Genomic DNA, 27,749 nt, shown 5'->3' with positions numbered 1-27,749 from the left:
CACACACCACATCACACACACACACCACATCACACACACACACATATACGCATACCAACACACACACTCATGCACACACACACACATACAGACATATACACACGTACACACACATACACACAAACACATGCATACACACACACATACCAACATACACACACACGCATACACACACATACATACACACACACATATACGCATACCAACATACACACACACGCATACACACACACACATATACGCATACCAACATACACACACATACACGCATACCAACATACACACACCTACACATACACACACGCATACACACACACACATGCACACACATATGCACACAAATACACACACAGGCATACAGACATATACACGTACACGCACACACACAGACATACACACACGTACACACACACAGACATACACACACATACACACGCATGCTCACACATGGACATTGCGTAAACAACTAATCTAACATGAACAAGCACACACACACAGCGTGCAGACGAACTGTACATCCTGGGACTTCCCTTCCTCACCACCCAGGTAGCCTTTTCTGCACGCTGTTTAAAAGCTGTGTCGGTAATTTAACCAGAGTCAGATGATATCATGGATAGGCCTACCATTTGTATGTTTCTACGTGCAGTTGGCTAGCGGTAGCGCAATGACTGGAAGTCTACATGAACAGCTAGCATGCTAACGATTCGTGTAGACTTCTAGTCATTGCGCTAACACTAGTTAGCAATGGCTCCCGAAACGACCTTCAACTTTCCTTCAACCTGCACGCAGAGACATAAAAATGGTAGCCTATCCACTAGTTCGTCTGACTTTGGGGAAGTAGAAAAATGGCTTAACTGCCAAAATGTCGCACTGTCAGCATACACATAGACCTTGGATCCAACTTCAACATATAGGAGTCTCAAACACCCTTATATATGACATAGGTCCTAAACCTATGGAATAGCACACATACAAAATCTCAATGTTACAAAAATATACTAAATGTATTATAAAAAAAACATGTTTTTTTTCTCGATTATGTAGGCTATATCAGATTGTAGGTTATAAAATAATGTTAGGCTAAGTTTTACCTGGCTTTAAGTGCGCATTCTCAATTAAGCTTAAGTGGAAATTCAAATTCCGATGTATTTGAAACTTAAAAGACAGCGAGAAGAAAAAGTCTAAAGATGTGGATGACTGAACCGATTTCCAAAGATGAACGGATAAAAGTCTGAAGATAAAAGTCCTTCTCTTCTCATGGTTCGTTTTGAAAACAATCAAAATCCAGAGAAACTCGTTGTTACATCCTCCCAAAGAAGTGTATTTTCAATATTTCATGAAATATTTCAAATTCCAAACCGTTTTTTCGGTTGAGGTGAGAGAGCGGAGCCTGGCGCTCTCAGTCGCTGTCCGTGGTATCGGTACTGATCACTCTAGCGCAGCGTCTCTACTTCTCTCTTGCTCTGCTCGTCTTCCTACTTAGAGGACCATTTTGATTTTAATCATTACTTCATAACTGACTTAACCGGTGTCAGCTAACTATCTGACGGAAAGGTCACTATTCTCCAAGCGATTGGTATCGGTCCATGTCTATGAACCGGGGTTTGAGAAACAGAGGCTACTCTTCTGGGCTGGGTGTCGGCATCTTTCCGGCTCTTCCTCACAACTTTTCCGCCTCACGTAGCTGTTGTTCGCAGTGGTTTGAAACCCAGTCAAGTTGATCTGTAGGGTGAGGCTATCCTATATAGCTCCTCTCCTATGCGCTCCGGATACCGCTCCATATCTCCCCGCTACAGCCAGTCCCAACCGAGGCGAGGCCCCACTGGGCACAGACGTCATTTTAACGTCTAGTTTAGAATTGCATTTGGTTGAGTTGTTTTTATCTAGTGGGGCGGCTTTCCTTCACAACTTCCCAGGAGTGTCTCGCCTCAGTTGGCTAAGATCATGGAGGAAATGGGGGTCTGCTGTTGGATGAAAAGTGCATCTTCTCCGCCCAAGGCTGTTGCTGGCCACCTTCAATATCTCATCAAGGTTTCTCAAAAACACGTGACATAGGGTAGGGGGTATGTTTTAATGTTGTGTTTCTTCTCTCCAGAAACACCTTTAGCAGATAAGTGCGTGTGGCGGGGGAGCTCGCGCATGCAGGGTCTTTTTGGAGAGGGAGAGAGAAGGGGTCTGATTCCCGCGTACGGGGTGGGAGTATTTAACACTCGGCCGAGGAACGTGCGTGACATTTATCCCGCAGTCAGATGATGTCACCAAGATGTTGCCGTGCAGGTTTCGCCCCTGTATTGTCTGCCCCGCACACAACCGTCCCTCACCCGACCCATTACCCGATAGGGCGCTCGTGCATGTACTCGCTCACCTGCGCACACACCATGCCGTGAGTTAGCGAGGGAGAGGAAGAGAGAGGAAGAGGATGAGAGGTAAATTGAGGTCTGATGTACGGTAGTCTCCCCCCTGGAGAGGATCACGACTCAAAATCATTCTACTAGGTTAGATGAACATGACCCTCACGGAAACCCGTTGCTGTTCAATCAATCAATCACATATATTTTATAAAGTGCTTTTTACATCAGCAGTAGGCACAACATGCTTTATAGTTACCCGGCCTGAACCTCATAGAGCAAGTCATTCAGAAGCGCAGTATTCTTCTGACGCACGCACTAGCAACACCAAGGTATAGAGAAATCTGATGTTTAATCAACTGTAAAGTCTTACGCCATGCAGCCTCTCACGCCAGATCAGATCAGAGCGCTGGAGGGTTGTAAAGAGCTCGTAGGCGGCAGGGTTCTGATCGCTCTCTCTCTCTCCGCAGGTGTTACCTGACGCGGTTGACAGCTCTATATCGAGCGGGCACGACTGCGACTCCTCATCGTTAAGTAATTACATTCTCTACGGGATGTCAGAAGGGGCGAGCCCTGCACCCGCACAGCCTTGTGCCCTACCTGCATACAGTTATCAGGATTTCCCCGCGCTTGCACTGCAACGGCCTTTATGGGTACACCCCCCCCCCCCCCCCCCCCCCCCCACACACACACACACACACACACACACACACACACACTGGCATGGACACACACACAAACACATACACACACACACACACACACACACACACACACACACACACACACACACACACACACACACACACACACACACACACACACACACACACACACACACTGGCATGGACACACACACACAGAGACAGACTTAATTAAGATTTAGAATAACTCAATCTTAGTAAAAGGAAACCTACTTTTCGATTGAGTGGTGAGCCATATTTTTACTTCACTAACCAGATCAATATTTATTCTCTCTCTCTCTCTCTCTCTCTCTCTCTCTCATCCCTCTCTCTCCACTCATCTCTCTCTCTCTCTCTCTCTCTCTCTCTCATCCCTCTCTCTCCACTCATATCTCTCTCTCTCTCTCTCTCATCCCTCTCTCTCCACTCATCTCTCTCTCTCTCTCTCTCTCTCTTCATCCCTCTCTCTCCACTCATCTCTCTCTCTCTCATCCCTCTCTCTCCACTCATCTCTCTCTCTCTCATCCCTCTCTCTCCACTCATCTCTCTCTCTCTCATCCCTCTCTCTCCACTCATCTCTCTCTCTCTCTCTCCCTCTCTCCACTCAACCCCCTCTTTAGTAGAAGAGGCTCTCCAGTCCAGTCAGTCTTGGCCGCTGCTTCAGACTGGATGAAAATAGAAGACTAGAGGTTGTGTCCCGAATGGCACCCTATTCCCTATTTACCCTATTTATAGTGCACTACTTTTCACCAGGGCACTCTATTCCCTATGGGCTCTGGTCAAAAGTAGTGCATACATAGGGATGCAGCCCAGGACATTAGACATTAACCTGATGTGTGAACTAACCCCCTCTGGTGGTTCAAGTGTAGAGAAGCCCCTGATGGTTAACCGGTGTAGTCCACTCATGGTAAGGGTACATGGGTTAAGTAAACACTCTAATTCAAGTACACTCTTGTATAAAAATAAATCTAGGGCTAGATTTATTTGTAGAATAAGGTAGAATAAGGTAGAATAAAGTATAAAAAGGTTGAATAAAGGTCGAATAAAGGTTGAATAAATGTAGAATAGGGTAGAATAAAGGTAGGATAGGGTAGAATAAGGTTGAATAAATGTAGAATAGGGTAGAATAAAGGTAGGATAGGGTAGAATAAAGGTAGAATAAAGGTAGAATAAATGTAGAATAGGGTAGAATAAAGGTAGAATATAGGTATAATAGGGTAGAATAAAGGTAGAATAGGGTAGATTCAAGGTAGAATAAAGGTAGAATAAATGTAGAATAAAGGTAGAATAGGGTAGAGTAAAGGTAGAATACATGTATAATAGGGTAGAATATAGGTAGAATAGGGTAGAATAAAGGTAGGATAGGGTAGAATCAAGGTAGAATAAAGGCAGAATAAGGTAGAATAAAGTATAAAAAGGTCGAATAAAGGTAGAATAAATGTAGAATAGGGTAGAATAAAGGTAGAATATGGTAATTAAAGGTAGAATAGGGTAGAATAAAGGTAGATAAAGGTAGAATAAATGTAGAATAAAGGTAGAATAGGGTAGAATAAAGGTAGAATAGGGTAGAATAAAGGTAGAATAGGGCAGAATAAAGGTAGAATAAAGGTAGAATAAAGGTAGAATAAAAAATATGATATTACAAAGAGGAGATCGAGAAAGAGAGAAAAGGAGAGAGTGAAAAGAGAGAGAATACTGTAAACAGGTAGAGGTATGTATAGTGAAGAGAGAGAATACTGTAAAATAGGTAGAGGGGGTATAGAGGGAGGGAGGTGAGGAGGGAGAGGGAGTATGGAAAGAGAGGAAGGAGGGAAGGAGGGAGAGGGGGCGTAGAAAGAGAGAGGGAAGGAAGGACAGAGGGCGGGGTAGAGGGGGTAGAGAGGGAGGGAGGTGAGGAGGGAGGGAGAGGGAGATATATAAAGAGAGCGAGAGAGAGAGGCATGGAAACTAAATGTCATTGACAGGCAGACCAGGAACACAAACACAGAGAGAAGGAAGTTGATAAGGAAGTCAGGGGCAGAAAGAAAAAAGAGACAGAGCGAGAAGAGGGAAAGAGAGAGAGAGAAGATGTCATTGTAAATAAGAATTTGCTCTTAACTGGCTTGACACTAGTTAAATAAAAGTAAAAAATAAAAGGGGGGGCAGCAAAGGGAGACAGGATAGAACCAATACTGACCAATAAGAGCGTGGACAGCATCAAGTCTGACCAATTGGATTGATGATGGAACTCAGCACTGACCAATGACAGCATGACATTAAGAAAACAATGAACATTTGACTGAAAAACAATCTTTGGGTGATTGGATGTTAATGAGATTATAACTAGTCCCGTGTGGCTCAGTTGGTAGAGCATGGTGTTTGCAATGCTAGGGTTGTGGGTTTGATTCCCACGGGGGACCAGTACGGGGAAAAAAATGTATGAAATGTATCCACTCTGGATAAGAGCGTCTGCTAAATGACTAAAATGTAAAAAAATGTAAATGTATTCTGGCATCAAAGGAAACAGAAAATAATCCTGTATTTTCTGTTTGAAGGAATAAAGGGAGGAGAGAAAGAAGCAGTTTAACTCAGTGAATTTATATGTTGTGAAGAAATCTAAATCAGTGAATTTCTATCTTGTTAAGCAGTCTAACTCAGTGAATATCTATGTTGTGAAGCAAGTGCTGAGTGTTAACATGGTGATGGAGTTTGTTGGCCTCTCTCTCACCCACACATATAAACAATCACCCATGCAACATGTCTGTCCAAGGACAAGATCACAGTGAGTTTTCAGTGTCCTTTTGTTCCCTGTAGCATCAGCAATCTGCACTGAGTGTACAAAACATTAGGAACACCTGCTCCTTCCATCCACTTCGACCAGTGTAGATGAAGGAGAGGAGACAGGTTAAAGAAGGATTTTTAAGCCTTGAGACAATTGAGACATGGATTGTGTATTTGTGCCATTCAGAGGCTGAATGGGCAAGACAACATATTGAAGTGCCTTTGAACAGGGTATGGTAGTAGGTGCCAGGCGTACAAGTTTATCAAGAACTGCAATGCTGCTGGGTTTTTCACACTCAACAGTTTCCTGTGTGTATCAAGAATGGTCCACCAAACAAAGGACATCCAGACAACTTGACACAACTTTGGGAAGCGTTAGAGTCAACATGGGCCAGCATCCCTGTGGAACGCTTTCAACACCTTGTAGTCCATTCCCCAATGAATTGAGGCTGTTCTGAGGGCAACTCAATATTAGGAAGGTGTTCCTAATGTTTTGTACACTCAGTTTAGATAGATTAGTCAAATTGTTTTACCTGAGCATAACCCCAAAAGCTAAGGACTAATTAGGCTACTCTGTTGTTTATGATTGTGTTGTCATGGAGAACTGATTGGGTTCATTGCTTCCAGCTGAACAATAAAAGCTGCTATGAATATGGCATGCTTTGACCACCACCAGAAAGTACTGTTTGCATGTGAAAATGTAATGCCATACGCTGCATTTGTTATAGGCCTATTGTTGACCTTTTTGTTGGTGACACTTTGAAATCTGGATTATTTGCAGATGTTTAAGTCGATCAAAAGTGTGTGAGTTTGAGCAGGTGTCCGTTCGGCCTATGGGCAGTCTTTATAATCAGCACCAATTAGACTGAGCAATAAAAGCGCCCCCTGGTCTTCTTAAATGAAACTAGTTGTTAACAGTATGGAGTGCAATACCACGGGGGAGTTTAGAAGGGAGGAACTATACCACGGGGGAGTTTAGAAGGGAGGCACTATACCACGGGGGAGTTTAGAAGGGAGGAACTATACCACGGGGTAGTTTAGAAGGGAGGAACTATACCACGGGGGAGTTTAGAAGGGAGGAACTATACCACAGGGGAGTTTAGAAGGGAGGAACTATACCACGGGGTAGTTTAGAAGGGAGGAACTATACCACGGGGGAGTTTAGAAGGGAGGAACTATACCACGGGGGAGTTTAGAAGAGAGGAACAATACCACGGGGGAGTTTAGAAGAGAGGAACAATACCACGGGGGAGTTTAGAAGGGAGGATCTATACCACGGGGGAGTTTAGAAGGGAGGAACTATACCACGGGGGAGTTTAGAAGGGAGTACCTATACCACGGGGGAGTTTAGAAGGGAGGATCTATACCACGGGGGAGTTTAGAAGAGAGGAACAATACCACGGGGGAGTTTAGAAGAGAGGAACAATACCACGCGGGGAGTTTAGAAGGGAGGACTATACCACGGGGGAGTTTAGAAGGGAGGACTATACCACGGGGGAGTTTAGAAGGGAGGAACTATACCAGAGGGGAGTTTAGAAGGGAGGAACTATACCACGGGGGAGTTTAGAAGGGAGGACCACAATACCACGGGGGAGCTTAGAAGAGAGGACCTATACCACGGGGGAGTTTAGAAGGGAGGACCACAATACCACGGGGGAGTTTAGAAGGGAGGAACTATACCACGGGGGGGTTTAGAAGGGAGGACCTATACCACGGGGGAGTTTAGAAGGGAGGAACTATACCACGGGGGAGTTTAGAAGGGAGAATCTATACCACGGGGGAGTTTAGAAGGGAGGATCTATACCACGGGGGAGTTTAGAAGGGAGGAAATACCACGGGGGAGTTTAGAAGGGAGGACCTATACCACGGGGGAGTTTAGAAGGGAGGAACAATACCACAGGGGGGTTTAGAAGGGAGGAACTAGACCACGGGGGAGTTTAGAAGTGAGGAACTATACCACGGGGGAGTTTAGAAGGGAGGAACTATACCACGGGGGAGTTTTGAAGGGAGGACCTATACCACGGGGGAGTTTAGAAGGGAGGAACAATACCACGGGGGAGTTTAGAAGGGAGGAACTATACCACGGGGGAGTTTAGAAGGGAGGAACTATACCACGGGGTAGTTTAGAAGGGAGGAACTATACCACGGGGGAGTTTAGAAGGGAGGAACTCAAACTTGTATTCCATAGACTGGGATCTGCAATATGCAGCTCTTGCAAGAGTCCATTTTCCACTGGCTGACCATGTTTTAGCTGGTAAGGTGAGGGATTACAGTTACAGTTTGTTTTGTAATCTGTTACTCTCCAACCCTGTGTGAGTGTCTCTGCTGCAGGATAATGCCAAAACAGCATCTTGTTTTTCAGCCTGTTTGCACCCATCTCTTCTGTTCTTCCTCCTCTCTTTCCTCTCATCCCTCTCTTTCCTCTCATCCCTCTCTTTCCTCTCAACCCTCTCTTTCCTCTCTTTCCTCTCCATCCCTCTCTTTCTTCTCCATCCCTCTCTTTCCTTTCTTTCTGTGGGGGGTAGATGGGGGAGGGTGCATCCCCCACCAGGCGAGAGTTGATGGACATGTGGGTACAGGGGGCAGGGTTTAGGCTGTCTCCACGACTACCCCCGGAGCGAACCAATCACATGGCCAGAGGGATGACCTTACCGGCCTGTCCGAGGGGATTAGCGTGAGAGGTGTGTGTGTGTCTCAGTTGCAGCTATACTCAACATCACCACAACAGCACCAGGTCCATAGAAACATAGAGAGAGAGAATAAAGGAGGTAAGGACAAAGAGAATGAAGTGGGAAACACAGAAAGATTAGCAAGCAAGAAAGAGAGACACAAATATTGAGATAGAGATACTCAGAATAGTTTAAAGAAGGTTTTGTGCTCCTTTCTCCGCTTTCTCTCTCTCGCTCCCTCTTCTCTTTCTTTCTCTCTCTCTCTCTCTTCTCTTCATTCTTCTCTCCCTCCCTCTTTCTTTCTCTCCCTCTCTCTTCCTCTCCATCTCCCTATCACCCCATCTCTCTCTCTCTCTCTCTCTCTCTCTCTCTCTTCATTCTTCTCTCCCTCCCTCTTTCTTTCTCTCCCTCTCTCTTCCTCTCCATCTCCCTATCACCCCATCTCTCTCTCTCTCGCTCTCTCTCTCTCTTCTCTTCATTCCTCTCTCCCTCTCTCCATCTTTTTTTCTCTCCCTCTCTCTCTTCCTAACAATCTCCCTTTCAACCCACCTCTCTCTCTCTCTCTCTCTCTCTCTCTCTCTCTCTCTCTCTTCATTCCTCACAGCACTAGTTTAGGTGAGCATATAAAATAGTGCAAGCTGTGATGCAAATCCACCTTTTTTACTGTGGTGCTGCCAAGGTTTCGGCATCAGAACACCCTTCTACAGGTAGGAAGACTGACACATAGTCAGATAGGAAGACTGACACAGTTAGGTAGGAAGACTGACACAGTTAGGTAGGAAGACTGACACATAGTCAGGTAGGAAGACTGACACATAGTCAGGTAGGAAGACTGACACATAGTCAGGTAGGAAGACTGACACAGTCAGGTAGGAAGACTGACACATAGTCAGATAGGAAGACTGACACATAGTCAGGTAGGAAGACTGACACAGTCAGGTAGGAAGACTGACACATAGTCAGGTAGGAAGACTGGCACATAGTCAGATAGGAAGACTGACACATAGTCAGGTAGGAAGACTGACACATAGTCAGGTAGGAAGACTGACACATAGTCAGATAGGAAGACTGACACATAGTCAGGTAGGAAGACTGACACAGTCAGGTAGGAAGACTGACACATAGTCAGGTAGGAAGACTGACACATAGTCAGGTAGGAAGACTGACACATAGTCAGATAGGAAGACTGACACACAGTCAGGTAGGAAGCCTGACATAGTCAGGTAGGAAGACTGACACATAGTCAGGTAGGAAGACTGACACAGTCAGGTAGGAAGACTGACACATAGTCAGATAGGAAGACTGACACAGTCAGGTAGGAAGACTGACACATAGTCAGGTAGGAAGACTGACACAGTCAGGTAGGAAGACTGACACATAGTCAGGTAGGAAGACTGACACAGTCAGGTAGGAAGACTGACACAGTCAGGTAGGAAGACTGACACATAGTCAGGTAGGAAGACTGACACATAGTCAGATAGGAAGACTGACACATAGTCAGGTAGGAAGACTGACACAGTCAGGTAGGAAGACTGACACATAGTCAGGTAGGAAGACTGACACATAGTCAGGTAGGAAGACTGACACAGTCAGGTAGGAAGACTGACACATAGTCAGGTAGGAAGACTGACACAGTCAGGTAGGAAGACTGACACATAGTCAGGTAGGAAGACTGACACAGTCAGGTAGGAAGACTGACACAGTCAGGTAGGAAGACTGACACATAGTCAGGTAGGAAGACTGACACATAGTCAGATAGGAAGACTGACACATAGTCAGGTAGGAAGACTGACACAGTCAGGTAGGAAGACTGACACATAGTCAGGTAGGAAGACTGACACATAGTCAGGTAGGAAGACTGACACAGTCAGGTAGGAAGCCCCATCTCCCCAGCTCCGTCTCCCCAGCCCCATCTCCCTCAGCTCCGTCTCCCCAGCCCAGTCTCCCCAGCCCCGTCTCCCCCTAGTGAGTGTGTGGGTAGAGTCTAGTGAGTGTGTGGGTAGAGTCTAGTGAGTGTGTGGGTAGAGTCTAGTGAGTGTGTGGGTAGAGTCATGTGAGTGTGTGGGTAGAGTCTAGTGAGTGTACATAGATCCACTGCAAAGAAGCGCCTTGCGGTCGGATGCCGTGCAGTTGCCATACCAAGCGGTGCTGCAGCCAGTCAAGATGCTCTCAATGGTGCAGCTGTATAACTTTTTGAAGATCTGAGGACCCATGCCAAATCTTTTCAGCCTGCTGAGGGGGAAGAGACGTTGTCATGCCCTTTCCACCTCTGTGTTGGTGTGTTTGGACCATGATATGTCCTTAGTGATGTGAACACCGAGGAACTTGAAGCTCTCGACCGTCTCCACTACAGCCCCGTGGATGTGGACTGTAGCGTGCTCGACCCTCCGTTTCCTGTAGTCCAGATCAGCTCCTTTGTTTTGTCCACGTTGAGGGAGAGGTTGTTGTCCACACTACCAGGTCTCTGACCTCCTCCATATAGGCTGTCATTGTCGTCGGTGATCAGGCCTACCACCGTTGTGTCGTCGACAAACTTTCTCTCTCTCTCTCTTTCTCGCTCACTTCCTCCAGTCCTTTAATAATATTGTCTGAGGCCCCAGCAGTAAGTCGTGTTTTCCTGACTAGTAGACTCTCCCCATAACCAAACAGAAGCCCAGCCCCCTCTCCTCCAGCCCAGCCCCCTCTCCTCCAGCCCAGCCCCGTCTCCCTCAGCCCAGCCCCCTCTCCTCCAGCCCAGCCCCCTCTCCTCCAGCCCAGCCCCCTCTCCTCCAGCCCAGCCACGTCTCCCTCAGCCCAGCCCCGTCTCCTCCAGCCCAGCCCCGTCTCCCTCAGCCCAGCCCCCTCTCCTCCAGCCCAGCCCCGTCTCCTCCAGCCCAGCCCCCTCTCCTCCAGCCCAGCCCAGCCCCCTCCCCTCCAGCCCAGCCCCGTCTCCTCCAGCCCAGCCCCGTCTCCTCCAGCCCAGCTCCGTCTCCTCCAGCCCAGCCCCTTCTCCTCCAGCCCAGCCCCTTCTCCTCCAGCCCAGCCCCGTCTCCTCCAGCCCAGCCCCTTCTCCTCCAGCCCAGCCCCGTTTCCTCCAGCCCAGCCCCTTCTCCTCCAGCCCAGCCTCCTCTCCTCCAGCCCAGCCCCTACTCCCTCAGCCTAGCCCCTTCTCCCTCAGCCCAGCCCCCTCTCCTCCAGCCCAGCCCCTTCTCCCTCAGCCCAGCCCACTCCAACTAACCCATTGAAACCAGTTGAATCCAGTCCCCATACCCAAGCCCATTCCAGTTCACATAACCCATTCCAGTTCAGGCCACTTCACCCAACCCATTTAAACCAATCCAATCAAGTCTACATACTCCAGCCTAACCCAGCCAAACCTAACCCAGCCAAGCCAAGCCTAACCCCGCCAAGCCTAACCCTATCCAGCTTAGCCCAGTCCTGTATTGTGCCTAACCTTGCTGTCCCTTTGGCTCTAGTTGCGGCTCTGTCTGGCTCTGTAGTTGGGGCAAGACTGTGTGTTGTCGGCTTGGGTGGTCTGGGGTGAAGGCTAGGCTCAGTGGGGTGGGCTGGAGATGGGCTGGGCTGTTGTTGGGTATAAGGCTCTATAGCGGTGGCTCTGTGAGTGCTGAGCTGCAGGCTGGGCTGTGTGTGTGTGTGTGTGTGTGTGTGTGTGTGTGTGTGTGGGGAGATGGGGTGGGCCAACACAAGCAGCACCGGGAACGTCCCCCTCGCATGCCCTAGCAGCAGAACAGGAAATGGGAGAGAGGGGAGAAGAGAGGGAGGAGTGTGTGTGCGTACGCGTATATGAAAGTGAATTAGTGAGATTGTTTGATTTGAATTTATTGAGAGAGAAGATAGTGGGATGTAAGTTAAATATAATATCTTACCTGCATAAAGCTATAACACCTGCTCAGAGTGTGGACTGGCTGACTGAAAGAGTGACTGGCTGACTGAATGAGTGACTGACTGGCTGACTGAAAGAGTGACTGGCTGACTGAATGAGTGACTGACTGGCTGGCTGACTGAAAGAGTGACTGGCTGACTGAAAGAGTGACTGGCTGACTGAATGAGTGACTGAATGAGTGACTGAAAGAGTGACTAGCTGACTGAATGAGTGACTGACTGGCTGACTGAAAGAGTGACTAGCTGACTGAATGAGTGACTGACTGAAAGAGTGACTGGCTGACTGAATGAGTGACTGGCTGGCTGACTGAAAGAGTGACTGGCTGACTGAATGAGTGACTGGCTGACTGAATGAGTGACTGACTGAAAGAGTGACTAGCTGACTGAATGAGTGACTGACTGGCAGACTGAAAGAGTGACTCGCTGACTGAATGAGTGACTGACTGACTGAATGAGTGACTGACTGGCAGACTGAAAGAGTGACTAGCTGACTGAATGAGTGAGTGACTGACTGAAAGAGTGACTGGCTGACTAAATGAGTGACTGACTGAAATAGTGACTAGCTGACTGAATGAGTGACTGGCTGACTGAATGAGTGACTGGCTGGGTGAGTGGCTGACTCTCCTATATTCCTAGAAGGCCAAGAACACAGCTGGACTGTTTAAAGGTGTTATCACATCATCATCACACACAATTAGATACTCCCATCTAGGGAATGGACTGGAGGTGGGGAGAGGGGAGGGGGCTGTTTCAAAATATGATAATGTTTTGTTATTTTGAGTAGGCTAAAATATCTCTGGTGCGATTAAGGCTGATATGTTGATATGCAAATACAAAACACATAATTGTATAAACAAATCCTTAAACGGATTACTTGTGTAATAATAACACATTGTTGAATGATAAAAAAAGTAGAATCTTTCTCCCAAGGAGCCCAAGAAGGAATCTGTGCGCTCAGTGTTTACTTGTAGAACCGCAGCGGGTGAAGGCAGCCAAAACAAGGCGGGAGAAAGAAAGGAAGTTGAAGGAACTTTTTTTCTTCTGAAAAAAGAAGAAGAAGAGCGCTGCTAGTTCCGTTATAACCACAGAGAACGGCGAAACGTCTACGAAAACCTGGGGAAGGTTTAAAAAACGTTTTTTTTAAAAGTTAGTTGCGCTCTTAGCATGTTTTCACATGAAGAAATCCGTTAAAAAGCGACGAACAAGTTTTTCTCCCTCAGTGCGAGGACCCTTCCAACATCAGAGGCGATGCGATGTGAGTGAGCTATGCCTTTTAGAAATGGACAGATTTTATCCAAGCGAAAACATGGCGCCTCATTCCCAAAGTTTGGATTATTTTCCAGTCTGCTCTTCACTCTCTGTTGCCTGGAGGCATGGGGCTGGAGCCCAGCGCCCGGGGATGGCGGCAGCGGTAGGAGTTGCGGGAGCCCGTGTCCCGGTAACTGTTCGTGTGTTATCGCACCAGGGTCCCGGGAATCGTGCGTGGTTAATTGTACGAACATCGGTCTGGAGCGGGGACCAGCGGCGGGGGACCTCCCACCGGGAACTAACGTTCTGTAAGTAGCCTAGTGGTTGTAACGTTAGCATGTGACACTCCAGATGGGAAGCGGCGTGTGAGGTATGCCACCGCACCGCTCGGTAATTGACGTAACCCCGAGTGTGCCCCTTGGCACTTTCCCTCCGGTGGAGGAGGGATGGGGAGTTGGCGTCTCCCGTGACGTAACATTTTAATTCTTCTTGTTCAATTGTTTGTATCGGTCGTTTGTTTGGCTGGTGTTGAGAAAGATATCACACCGTTTCACTACAGATATGATACTCCAGAATAGACTGGCAGGCTGCCAGGCATGCTGTCATGGAAAAAGTTACGCCTCGATCACATCGACAGGGTTATTGCATTTTGGTACACCAGAAGTACATTCATTTCCAATTGAACGCTGCGTTTGCCTTGCAGCATTGCGTTGCAGAGGCAGTTCCAATGCGTTCTTTGATTTTTCGAACGTATGCCTCAAACTGTATTTGTAGACTGCTTGACGCCTCGATCACACCTACAGTGCCATTGCCAAATTGGTATGCAGCATTATCTGGATATGTGTGCAACAAATGTTCAACATTCGCCTTTTGCCACCATTTATTGTCAAGTCCTCTTACGCATACAGTTTGACACATAAGTTCGATAAATCCAACGACTGCACCCCAACTGCCTCTGCAACGCAATGCTGCAAGGCAAACGCAGCGTTCCATTGGAAATGAATGTCATTCTGGTGTACCAAAACGCAACAACGCTGTCGCTGTGACAGAAATGGTAGCAGAAAGGGAATGTTGAACTTTTGTTGCAGACATATCCAGATGATGCTGTGTACCATGTGTGATCGAGGTGTAACTGTTTTGATTTGATACTTTTGTTGTGCTTTGTTTTGAGTTTATACTTTTGATGTGCTTTGTGGCCTTTGATGCCAATTTGCAGTCAGTTACAATGTTGCAGTAGCAATATAATAGCAATTTTGTAATGAGAGAAAGGACGTTACAATGGGTAGTAGTAGTAGTAACAGTAGTAGTAGTAGTAACAATAGTAGTAGTAGTAGTAACAATAGTAGTAGTAGTAACAATAGTAGTAGTAGTAACAATAGTAGTAGTAGGACAGTAGTAGTAGTAGTAACAATAGTAGTAGTAGTAACAGTAGTAGTAGTAGTAACAATAGTAGTAGTAGTAGTAACAATAGTAGTAGTAGTAACAATAGTAGTAGTAGTAACAATAGTAGTAGTAGTAGTAGTAGTAACAATAGTAGTAGTAGTAACAATAGTAGTAGTAGTAACAATAGTAGTAGTAGTAGCAATAGTAGTAGTAGTAGTAGTAGCAATAGTAGTACTAGTAGTAGCAACAGTAGTAGTAGTAGTAACAATACTAGTAGTAGTAACAATAGTAGTAGTAGTAGTAACAATAGTAGTAGTAGTAGTAGTAACAATAGTAGTAGTAGTAACAATAGTAGTAGTAGTAACAATAGTAGTAGTAGTAGTAACAATAGTAGTAGTAAGAATAGTAGTAGTAGTAACAATAGTAGTAGTTGTAACAGTAACAGTAGTAGTAACAGTAGTAGTAGTAAGAATAGTAGTAGTAACAATAGTAGTAGTAGTAACAATAGTAGTAGTAGTAATAATAGTAGTTGTAGTAACAATAGTAGTAGTAGTAGCAGCAATAGTAGTAGTAGTAGTAGCAACAGTAGTAGTAGTAGTAGCAATAGTAGTAGTAGTAGTAGAAGCAACAGTAGTAGTAGTAGTAACAATAGTAGTAGTAGTAACAATAGTAGTAGTAGTAACAATAGTAGTAGTAGTAGTAACAATAGTAGTAGTAGTAGTAGTTGTCCAATACATGTTTCCTCCTATGAATTGTGCATGTATTTATTGTTAGGAGAAATTGTTCAATGTGATAAGAAATTTTCACGTGTTTAATAGATATTGAGACAAATAGCAAATGTTGAGAACTTGTTTTGGATACTTGGTGTTTACTCATTATATGGTTGTCACGTCCTGACCAGTAAAGGGGTTATTCGTTATTGTAGTTTGGTCAGGACGTGGCAGGGGGTGTTTGTTTAGAGTGTTTCGGGGGTTTGTTGGGCTATGTTCTTATGTAAGAGGGGTGTTTGTTTTATGTGTTTCGGGGTTTGTGGTTAATGTTCTATGTTAGTATATTTCTATGTTCGTTCTAGTCTTTCTATTACTATGTTTAGTTAATGGGGTTGACCTTCAATTGGAAGCAGCTGCTCCTCGTTGCTTCTAATTGAAGGTCCTATTTAAGAGGGGTATTTTTCTGTGGGATTTTGTGGGTAGTTGTTCCTTGTTTAGTGTTTGTGCACCTGACAGGACTGTTTCGTTCTTTTTTTGTATACGTATTTATTTGTTTCTCCTTCTTCAAAATAAAAAGATGAGTATACATATTCCCGCTGCGTTTTGGTCTGATCCATACGACAACCATAACAATGGTGTGGGCGGGCAGCCTAATACTCCACCCATAGTGACCCTCAACTGGAAGTAGCTGCAGCAGACCAACGTGCGTCATAGTCACATAGAACTATGTTGAGCAACGTTGTAAGTTGTCCCCAGGACAAATGACCAAAACAAAAATAGTTCCAAGGCAACAAGTTGGCCTCTGCATCCTCCCTTCTCTGGCTGCCCGTTTTGCGAGGTGTTACGCTTCGAACACAACAAAAGTGTCGTTGCGTTTTGGTACACCAGAAGTACATTCATTTCCAATGGAACGCTGCGTTTGCCTTGCAGCATTGCGTTGCAGAGGCAGTTGCGGTGCGTTCGGTGTGGTGCAGGATTTATAGAACGAGTTAGTGCCCTAGGCCTAGAAGGTCACTATCCAAGACAGCGGACATCAAATGTTGTTGTTTGGAGTTTGACCGATGGGTAGCAGCCTAAAGACGGGTCAGCTCTGAAGGCAGGCGTGGTGCAGATTTGAAACTTCAGGCTGGAACATTCTGTCCTCTCGCTGCCACTGAAGGAGCGTCGTAGGTTAGCAGTTTATTTTTCCCACAAATCCGTTAAGTTTGAACTTTTTCTCCCGTTCACTTTTAGGATAAATCTCTTCTCAAGGCTCTGGGGTTTTCTGGAATACAAACTTGTTGTGTTTTAAACGAACTGTTGAGGTTTTAGAAGTAAACTGCAGCATGTCATTTGTTTAGGTCACCACCTGGCTACTGCGTGGGGGGAATAAGGTTCATATAGGCCTATACATAGATAGTTATGCTAATCCATAGGCTTCTGTTTGGATATGCCTGACCTTTACTCAGCCTATGGAAATGACAGAAATTGGTCCTGTAATCTGTCTACTAATATGTCGTATGTAGTTTAATAGTAAAAGGAGAAACCGTAAAGACCTAGGTCTGTAGGATTCACTTCATCCTATTCATTAATGTTGCAGTGCGTGTGGCCGTGTTTCCATTTCATTGGCTCTGCATAAGGGGCTGGCCTTTCGCAGGGATAACTGAGTGAAGACATGGCTTCTGCAGTGGCGAGGAGTGATACTGTCGTGTCAGGGTCCAGCCAAACTGGACAGGAGCGTTCATTTAAGCTAAGCAAACCCCGCTGTCCTCCCGGGAAAAGTTGGTAAACGGTAGAAAATATCATTGGAACAGTGTAAATAAATACATCTCATTTCTGTGGATGGAGAGGAATATCCATCCCAGCGACACAGCCGTTGAAGCCGTATAATTACAATGAAATGAGTTGTGATTCTAATGAATTCTCATTCTCTGACTGGAACTCTCACAGGGCTCCATAGCTGACCTAGGTCAATATCAGGACTCTTCTGTTATGGAACTGTCAGAGTAGGATACTGATCTAGGATCAGTTTTGCCCTTTTAAAATAGGAGTATTATGGACAGAGAGGTGTGTAAAGTGTGATCTGAGCTCAGGGATTCATCATGTCTGGACTGAGAGATACAGGAAGAAACAAAGTGGGAAGTGCTGAAGGCTGTTTGATGTGGACACCAAGGCATAGGTCTATTCTTCACTTCTACAAACATTATATCTCTAGAGTAGCTGAAATTTGGATGATTCTGGTGTTGACACTCGCGCACACACACACACACACACAGTAGCTGTAAACACACACATCTCCATTTTCCTGGCTACAGCACTGTTTTGCTTTGTGTCGTTACCAGGACAACCACACCACAACTATCACACCCCCGGACCAGCCCAGGAGAAGTACAACTGTACACACACACACACACACACACACACACACACACACACACACACACACACACACACACACACACACACACACACACAGCAGGAGATGTTGTTTTATAAACCAGAGTATTTACAGAGTAGTTAGATCTGGCAGTACACCTCGTCTCTTCAGTAGTCTAACAGATGTCATGTATAGGGACTACTCTCTCTCTCCCTCATCCCTCTTCCTCCTTCTATTCCCTCTATTCTTCTTTCTCCCTATTTTCCTCTTCCTCACTCCTCCTCATCCTCTTTTGTTATCTCTCTCTTCCCCTTTCTCTCCATCTTGGTTGCAGTCTTTCTCTCACTCTAACTTATTCTCCCCCCCTCTCTCTCTCCTTCCTCCAGTGTATCCTCATCCCTCCGTCTCCTGATAGTGTAAATGTTCAGTTCAAAGAAACAAGTGATACTTTTTTCTTCATATCCCTTTCTTTCTTTCCTCCATTTGTTTTTAACGAGCTGGGAAAGACTGAATCCACCGGCCATATGCAGGAGTTTGTTTTGTTACCGTGACGACGGCAACTGATGACATCACTCACGGAAGTACAGGCATTCCACAAGGCAGTAAATAAAGGGGGTGAGGGGAGAGTATTGGGGAGAGAGAGAGAGAGAGAGAGAGGGGGGAGAGGGCGAGTGCGTTTAGAGATCAGCAAGAGGGGACGAAGGGGGCACATATTGAACCCTTTCGATGCTACAGACCTCAGTACTAACCAACTAAACCAGCAAGATGACCCTTCACTGTCACTACAGTATGTCATTACAGACATGACCCTTCACTGTCACTACAGTATGTCATTACAGACATGACCCTTCACTGTCACTACAGTATGTCATTACAGACATGACCCTTCACTGTCACTACAGTATGTCATTACAGACATGACCCTTCACTGTCACTACAGTATGTCATTACAGACATGACCCTTCACTGTTACTACAGTATGTCATTACAGACATGACCCTTCACTGTCACTACAGTATGTCATTACAGACATGACCCTTCACTGTCACTACAGTATGTCATTACAGACATGACCCTTCACTGTCACTACAGTATGTCATTACAGACATGACCCTTCACTGTTACTACAGTATGTCATTACAGACATGACCCTTCACTGTCACTACAGTATGTCATTACAGACATGACCCTTCACTGTCACTACAGTATGTCATTACAGACATGACCCTTCACTGTCACTACAGTATGTCATTACAGACATGACCCTTCACTGTCACTACAGTATGTCATTACAGACATGACCCTTCACTGTCACTACAGTATGTCATTACAGACATGACCCTTCACTGTCACTACAGTATGTCATTACAGACATGACCCTTCACTGTCACTACAGTATGTCATTACAGACATGACCCTTCACTGTCACTACAGTATGTCATTACAGACATGACCCTTCACTGTCACTACAGTATGTCATTACAGACATGACCCTTCACTGTCACTACAGTATGTCATTACAGACATGACCCTTCACTGTCACTACAGTATGTCATTACAGACATGACCCTTCACTGTTACTACAGTATGTCATTACAGACATGACCCTTCACTGTCACTACAGTATGTCATTACAGACATGACCCTTCACTGTCACTACAGTATGTCATTACAGACATGACCCTTCACTGTCACTACAGTATGTCATTACAGACATGACCCTTCACTGTTACTACAGTATGTCATTACAGACATGACCCTTCACTGTTACTACAGTATGTCATTACAGACATGACCCTTCACTGTCACTACAGTATGTCATTACAGACATGACCCTTCACTGTCACTACAGTATGTCATTACAGACATGACCCTTCACTGTCACTACAGTATGTCATTACAGACATGACCCTTCACTGTCACTACAGTATGTCATTACAGACATGACCCTTCACTGTTACTACAGTATGTCATTACAGACATGACCCTTCACTGTCACTACAGTATGTCATTACAGACATGACCCTTCACTGTCACTACAGTATGTCATTACAGACATGACCCTTCACTGTCACTACAGTATGTCATTACAGACATGACCCTTCACTGTCACTACAGTATGTCATTACAGACATGACCCTTCACTGTCACTACAGTATGTCATTACAGACATGACCCTTCACTGTCACTACAGTATGTCATTACAGACATGACCCTTCACTGTCACTACAGTATGTCATTACAGACATGACCCTTCACTGTCACTACAGTATGTCATTACAGACATGACCCTTCACTGTCACTACAGTATGTCATTACAGACATGACCCTTCACTGTCACTACAGTATGTCATTACAGACATGACCCTTCACTGTCACTACAGTATGTCATTACAGACATGACCCTTCACTGTCACTACAGTATGTCATTACAGACATGACCCTTCACTGTCACTACAGTATGTCATTACAGACATGACCCTTCACTGTCACTACAGTATGTCATTACAGACATGACCCTTCACTGTCACTACAGTATGTCATTACAGACATGACCCTTCACTGTCACTACAGTATGTCATTACAGACATGACCCTTCACTGTCACTACAGTATGTCATTACAGACATGACCCTTCACTGTCACTACAGTATGTCATTACAGACATGACCCTTCACTGTCACTACAGTATGTCATTACAGACATGACCCTTCACTGTCACTACAGTATGTCATTACAGACATGACCCTTCACTGTCACTACAGTATGTCATTACAGACATGACCCTTCACTGTCACTACAGTATGTCATTACAGACATGACCCTTCACTGTCACTACAGTATGTCATTACAGACATGACCCTTCACTGTCACTACAGTATGTCATTACAGACATGACCCTTCACTGTCACTACAGTATGTCATTACAGACATGACCCTTCACTGTCACTACAGTATGTCATTACAGACATGACCCTTCACTGTCACTACAGTATGTCATTACAGACATGACCCTTCACTGTCACTACAGTATGTCATTACAGACATGACCCTTCACTGTCACTACAGTATGTCATTACAGACATGACCCTTCACTGTCACTACAGTATGTCATTACAGACATGACCCTTCACTGTCACTACAGTATGTCATTACAGACATGACCCTTCACTGTCACTACAGTATGTCATTACAGACATGACCCTTCACTGTCACTACAGTATGTCATTACAGACATGACCCTTCACTGTCACTACAGTATGTCATTACAGACATGACCCTTCACTGTCACTACAGTATGTCATTACAGACATGACCCTTCACTGTCACTACAGTATGTCATTACAGACATGACCCTTCACTGTCACTACAGTATGTCATTACAGACATGACCCTTCACTGTCACTACAGTATGTCATTACAGACATGACCCTTCACTGTCACTACAGTATGTCATTACAGACATGACCCTTCACTGTCACTACAGTATGTCATTACAGACATGACCCTTCACTGTCACTACAGTATGTCATTACAGACATGACCCTTCACTGTCACTACAGTATGTCATTACAGACATGACCCTTCACTGTCACTACAGTATGTCATTACAGACATGACCCTTCACTGTCACTACAGTATGTCATTACAGACATGACCCTTCACTGTCACTACAGTATGTCATTACAGACATGACCCTTCACTGTCACTACAGTATGTCATTACAGACATGACCCTTCACTGTCACTACAGTATGTCATTACAGACATGACCCTTCACTGTCACTACAGTATGTCATTACAGACATGACCCTTCACTGTCACTACAGTATGTCATTACAGACATGACCCTTCACTGTCACTACAGTATGTCATTACAGACATGACCCTTCACTGTCACTACAGTATGTCATTACAGACATGACCCTTCACTGTCACTACAGTATGTCATTACAGACATGACCCTTCACTGTCACTACAGTATGTCATTACAGACATGACCCTTCACTGTCACTACAGTATGTCATTACAGACATGACCCTTCACTGTCACTACAGTATGTCATTACAGACATGACCCTTCACTGTCACTACAGTATGTCATTACAGACATGACCCTTCACTGTCACTACAGTATGTCATTACAGACATGACCCTTCACTGTCACTACAGTATGTCATTACAGACATGACCCTTCACTGTCACTACAGTATGTCATTACAGACATGACCCTTCACTGTCACTACAGTATGTCATTACAGACATGACCCTTCACTGTCACTACAGTATGTCATTACAGACATGACCCTTCACTGTCACTACAGTATGTCATTACAGACATGACCCTTCACTGTCACTACAGTATGTCATTACAGACATGACCCTTCACTGTCACTACAGTATGTCATTACAGACATGACCCTTCACTGTCACTACAGTATGTCATTACAGACATGACCCTTCACTGTCACTACAGTATGTCATTACAGACATGACCCTTCACTGTCACTACAGTATGTCATTACAGACATGACCCTTCACTGTCACTACAGTATGTCATTACAGACATGACCCTTCACTGTCACTACAGTATGTCATTACAGACATGACCCTTCACTGTCACTACAGTATGTCATTACAGACATGACCCTTCACTGTCACTACAGTATGTCATTACAGACATGACCCTTCACTGTCACTACAGTATGTCATTACAGACATGACCCTTCACTGTCACTACAGTATGTCATTACAGACATGACCCTTCACTGTCACTACAGTATGTCATTACAGACATGACCCTTCACTGTCACTACAGTATGTCATTACAGACATGACCCTTCACTGTCACTACAGTATGTCATTACAGACATGACCCTTCACTGTCACTACAGTATGTCATTACAGACATGACCCTTCACTGTCACTACAGTATGTCATTACAGACATGACCCTTCACTGTCACTACAGTATGTCATTACAGACATGACCCTTCACTGTCACTACAGTATGTCATTACAGACATGACCCTTCACTGTCACTACAGTATGTCATTACAGACATGACCCTTCACTGTTACTACAGTATGTCATTACAGACATGACCCTTCACTGTCACTACAGTATGTCATTACAGACATGACCCTTCACTGTCACTACAGTATGTCATTACAGACATGACCCTTCACTGTCACTACAGTATGTCATTACAGACATGACCCTTCACTGTCACTACAGTATGTCATTACAGACATGACCCTTCACTGTCACTACAGTATGTCATTACAGACATGACCCTTCACTGTTACTACAGTATGTCATTACAGACATGACCCTTCACTGTTACTACAGTATGTCATTACAGACATGACCCTTCACTGTCACTACAGTATTACAGTGGACATAACACCACAGACAGCTCCAGCACTAGTGTGTGTGTGTCTGTAATGGTTAACTGGTGCTAGTTAAACAGAATGGTCTGGGTTCATCATTAACCGACTCAGTGTAGACATTTCTCTCTTCACGTGTGTGTGTTTGCGCATGCATGTGTGTGTTTGTGTGTTTGTGTGAGGTAGTCTTTGACTCTGAGCTCTCTTACACACACACACACACACACACACACACACACACACACACACACACACACACACACACACCACACACACACACACACACACACACACACACACACACACACACACAAAGCATCTTTTACTATCCTTGTGGGGACCTAAAATGTATTTCCATTCAAGATCCTATTTACCTTAACCCCTAACCCTAACCTAACCGTAACCTAACCCTAACCTAACCGTAAACCTAACCGTAAACCTAACCGTAAACCTAACCCTAACCTAACCCTAACCTAACCGTAAACCTAACCCTAAACCTAACCCTAACCCTAACCTAACCGTAAACCTAACCCTAACCTAACCGTAAACCTAACCCTAACCTAACCGTAAACCTAACCCTAACCTAACCGTAAACCTAACCCTAACCTAACCGTAAACCTAACTGTAATTGTAACCCTAACTTTAAACCTAACCACTAAGCCTAAAATAGCTATTGTCTTCATGGGTTACAGTTATTGAACATCTACTGAACATCTACTTGGGACTATCTTAGGGTTAGGGTTAGATGTAGAATTTTCCTTGTATTACTGTCCTTGTGGGGACTTTTGGGATTTCCACAAGGATAGTAATACGCACACACACACACACACACACACACACACACACACACACACACACACACACACACACACACACACACACACACACACACACACACACACACACACACACACACGCATACATTTATGGACATTTCATTCCTTTTTCCCATGCATGTATAATTAGCTACAGCTATTTCTAAACCAGAGACTCCACACTCCTCTAGAGCTAGATCAGGCCTCTAGTCAGCAGAGTGTGTGTTGTCTCTAATCCACACTCCTCTAGAGCTAGATCAGACCTCTAGTCAGCAGAGTGTGTGTTGTCTCTAATCCACACTCCTCTAGAGCTAGATCAGGTCTCTAGTCAGCAGAGTGTGTGTTGTCCCTAATCCACACTCCTGTAGAGCTAGATCAGACCTCTAGTCAGCAGAGTGTGTGTTGTCCCTAATCCACACTCCTCTAGAGCTAGATCAGACCTCTAGTCAGCAGAGTGTGTGTTGTCCCTAATCCACACTCCTCTAGAGCTAGATCAGACCTCTAGTCAGCAGAGTGTGTGTTGTCTCTAATCCACACTCCTCTAGAGCTAGATCAGGTCTCTAGTCAGCAGAGTGTGTGTTGTCTCTAATCCACACTCCTCTAGAGCTAGATCAGACCTCTAGTCAGCAGAGTGTGTGTTGTCTCTAATCCACACTCCTCTAGAGCTAGATCAGGCCTCTAGTCAGCAGAGTGTGTGTTGTCTCTAATCCACACTCCTCTAGAGCTAGATCAGGCCTCTAGTCAGCAGAGTGTGTGTTGTCTCTAATCCACACTCCTCTAGAGCTAGATCAGGTCTCTAGTCAGCAGAGTGTGTGTTGTCCCTAATCCACACTCCTCTAGAGCTAGATCAGACCTCTAGTCAGCAGAGTGTGTGTTGTCTCTAATCCACACTCCTCTAGAGCTAGATCAGACCTCTAGTCAGCAGAGTGTGTGTTGTCCCTAATCCACACTCCTCTAGAGCTAGATCAGACCTCTAGTCAGCAGAGTGTGTGTTGTCCCTAATCCACACTCCTCTAGAGCTAGATCAGGCCTCTAGTCAGCAGAGTGTGTGTTGTCTCTAATCCACACTCCTCTAGAGCTAGATCAGGTCTCTAGTCAGCAGAGTGTGTGTTGTCTCTAATCCACACTCCTCTAGAGCTAGATCAGACCTCTAGTCAGCAGAGTGTGTGTTGTCCCTAATCCACACTCCTCTAGAGCTAGATCAGGCCTCTAGTCAGCAGAGTGTGTGTTGTCTCTAATCCACACTCCTCTAGAGCTAGATCAGACCTCTAGTCAGCAGAGTGTGTGTTGTCCCTAATCCACACTCCTCTAGAGCTAGATCAGACCTCTAGTCAGCAGAGTGTGTGTTGTCTCTAATCCACACTCCTCTAGAGCTAGATCAGGTCTCTAGTCAGCAGAGTGTGTGTTGTCCCTAATCCACACTCCTCTAGAGCTAGATCAGACCTCTAGTCAGCAGAGTGTGTGTTGTCTCTAATCCACACTCCTCTAGAGCTAGATCAGACCTCTAGTCAGCAGAGTGTGTGTTGTCTCTAATCCACACTCCTCTAGAGCTAGATCAGACCTCTAGTCAGCAGAGTGTGTGTTGTCTCTAATCCACACTCCTCTAGAGCTAGATCAGACCTCTAGTCAGCAGAGTGTGTGTTGTCTCTAATCCACACTCCTCTAGAGCTAGATCAGACCTCTAGTCAGCAGAGTGTGTGTTGTCTCTAATCCACACTCCTCTAGAGCTAGATCAGACCTCTAGTCAGCAGAGTGTGTGTTGTCTCTAATCCACACTCCTCTAGAGCTAGATCAGACCTCTAGTCAGCAGAGTGTGTGTTGTCTCTAATCCACACTCCTCTAGAGCTAGATCAGACCTCTAGTCAGCAGAGTGTGTGTTGTCTCTAATCCACACTCCTCTAGAGCTAGATCAGGCCTCTAGTCAGCAGAGTGTGTGTTGTCTCTAATCCACACTCCTCTAGAGCTAGATCAGACCTCTAGTCAGCAGAGTGTGTGTTGTCTCTAATCCACACTCCTCTAGAGCTAGATCAGACCTCTAGTCAGCAGAGTGTGTGTTGTCTCTAATCCACACTCCTCTAGAGCTAGATCAGACCTCTAGTCAGCAGAGTGTGTGTTGTCCCTAATCCACACTCCTCTAGAGCTAGATCAGACCTCTAGTCAGCAGAGTGTGTGTTGTCTCTAATCCACACTCCTCTAGAGCTAGATCAGACCTCTAGTCAGCAGAGTGTGTGTTGTCTCTAATCCACACTCCTCTAGAGCTAGATCAGACCTCTAGTCAGCAGAGTGTGTGTTGTCTCTAATCCACACTCCTCTAGAGCTAGATCAGACCTCTAGTCAGCAGAGTGTGTGTTGTCTCTAATCCACACTCCTCTAGAGCTAGATCAGGCCTCTAGTCAGCAGAGTGTGTGTTGTCTCTAATCCACACTCCTCTAGAGCTAGATCAGACCTCTAGTCAGCAGAGTGTGTGTTGTCCCTAATCCACACTCCTCTAGAGCTAGATCAGACCTCTAGTCAGCAGAGTGTGTGTTGTCCCTAATCCACACTCCTCTAGAGCTAGATCAGACCTCTAGTCAGCAGAGTGTGTGTTGTCCCTAATCCACACTCCTCTAGAGCTAGATCAGACCTCTAGTCAGCAGAGTGTGTGTTGTCTCTAATCCACACTCCTCTAGAGCTAGATCAGACCTCTAGTCAGCAGAGTGTGTGTTGTCTCTAATCCACACTCCTCTAGAGCTAGATCAGGCCTCTAGTCAGCAGAGTGTGTGTTGTCCCTAATCCACACTCCTCTAGAGCTAGATCAGACCTCTAGTCAGCAGAGTGTGTGTTGTCTCTAATCCACACTCCTCTAGAGCTAGATCAGACCTCTAGTCAGCAGAGTGTGTGTTGTCCCTAATCCACACTCCTCTAGAGCTAGATCAGGTCTCTAGTCAGCAGAGTGTGTGTTGTCTCTAATCCACACTCCTCTAGAGCTAGATCAGACCTCTAGTCAGCAGAGTGTGTGTTGTCTCTAATCCACACTCCTCTAGAGCTAGATCAGACCTCTAGTCAGCAGAGTGTGTGTTGTCCCTAATCCACACTCCTCTAGAGCTAGATCAGGCCTCTAGTCAGCAGAGTGTGTGTTGTCTCTAATCCACACTCCTCTAGAGCTAGATCAGGCCTCTAGTCAGCAGAGTGTGTGTTGTCTCTAATCCACACTCCTCTAGAGCTAGATCAGGCCTCTAGTCAGCAGAGTGTGTGTTGTCTCTAATCCACACTCCTCTAGAGCTAGATCAGACCTCTAGTCAGCAGAGTGTGTGTTGTCCCTAATCCACACTCCTCTAGAGCTAGATCAGACCTCTAGTCAGCAGAGTGTGTGTTGTCTCTAATCCACACTCCTCTAGAGCTAGATCAGGCCTCTAGTCAGCAGAGTGTGTGTTGTCTCTAATCCACACTCCTCTAGAGCTAGATCAGACCTCTAGTCAGCAGAGTGTGTGTTGTCCCTAATCCACACTCCTCTAGAGCTAGATCAGACC

General features: G+C 45.4%; 1 protein-coding gene across 1 annotated transcript in view; it reads left to right on the top strand.

The window, feature by feature from the left end:
* Window positions 1-13,373: 13,373 nt before the first annotated feature.
* The window catches only part of LOC106591398 (polycystin-1), a 187,302-nt gene continuing 172,926 nt past the window's right edge, over window positions 13,374-27,749 (top strand). The window contains exon 1 of the mRNA XM_082958430.1: window positions 13,374-13,898. Within this exon, the coding sequence (XP_082814556.1) occupies window positions 13,609-13,898 (290 nt within the window). The 5' untranslated portion in view covers window positions 13,374-13,608. The remainder of the gene's footprint in view (window positions 13,899-27,749) is intronic.

The sequence above is a fragment of the Salmo salar genome, chromosome 12, assembly GCF_965601325.2.
Source record: "Salmo salar chromosome 12, fSalSal1, whole genome shotgun sequence".
Lineage (NCBI taxonomy): Eukaryota > Metazoa > Chordata > Actinopteri > Salmoniformes > Salmonidae > Salmo > Salmo salar.
The sequence above is the reverse complement of the archived record's forward strand: the minus strand, read 5'-3'. Positions and strand labels throughout refer to the sequence as shown.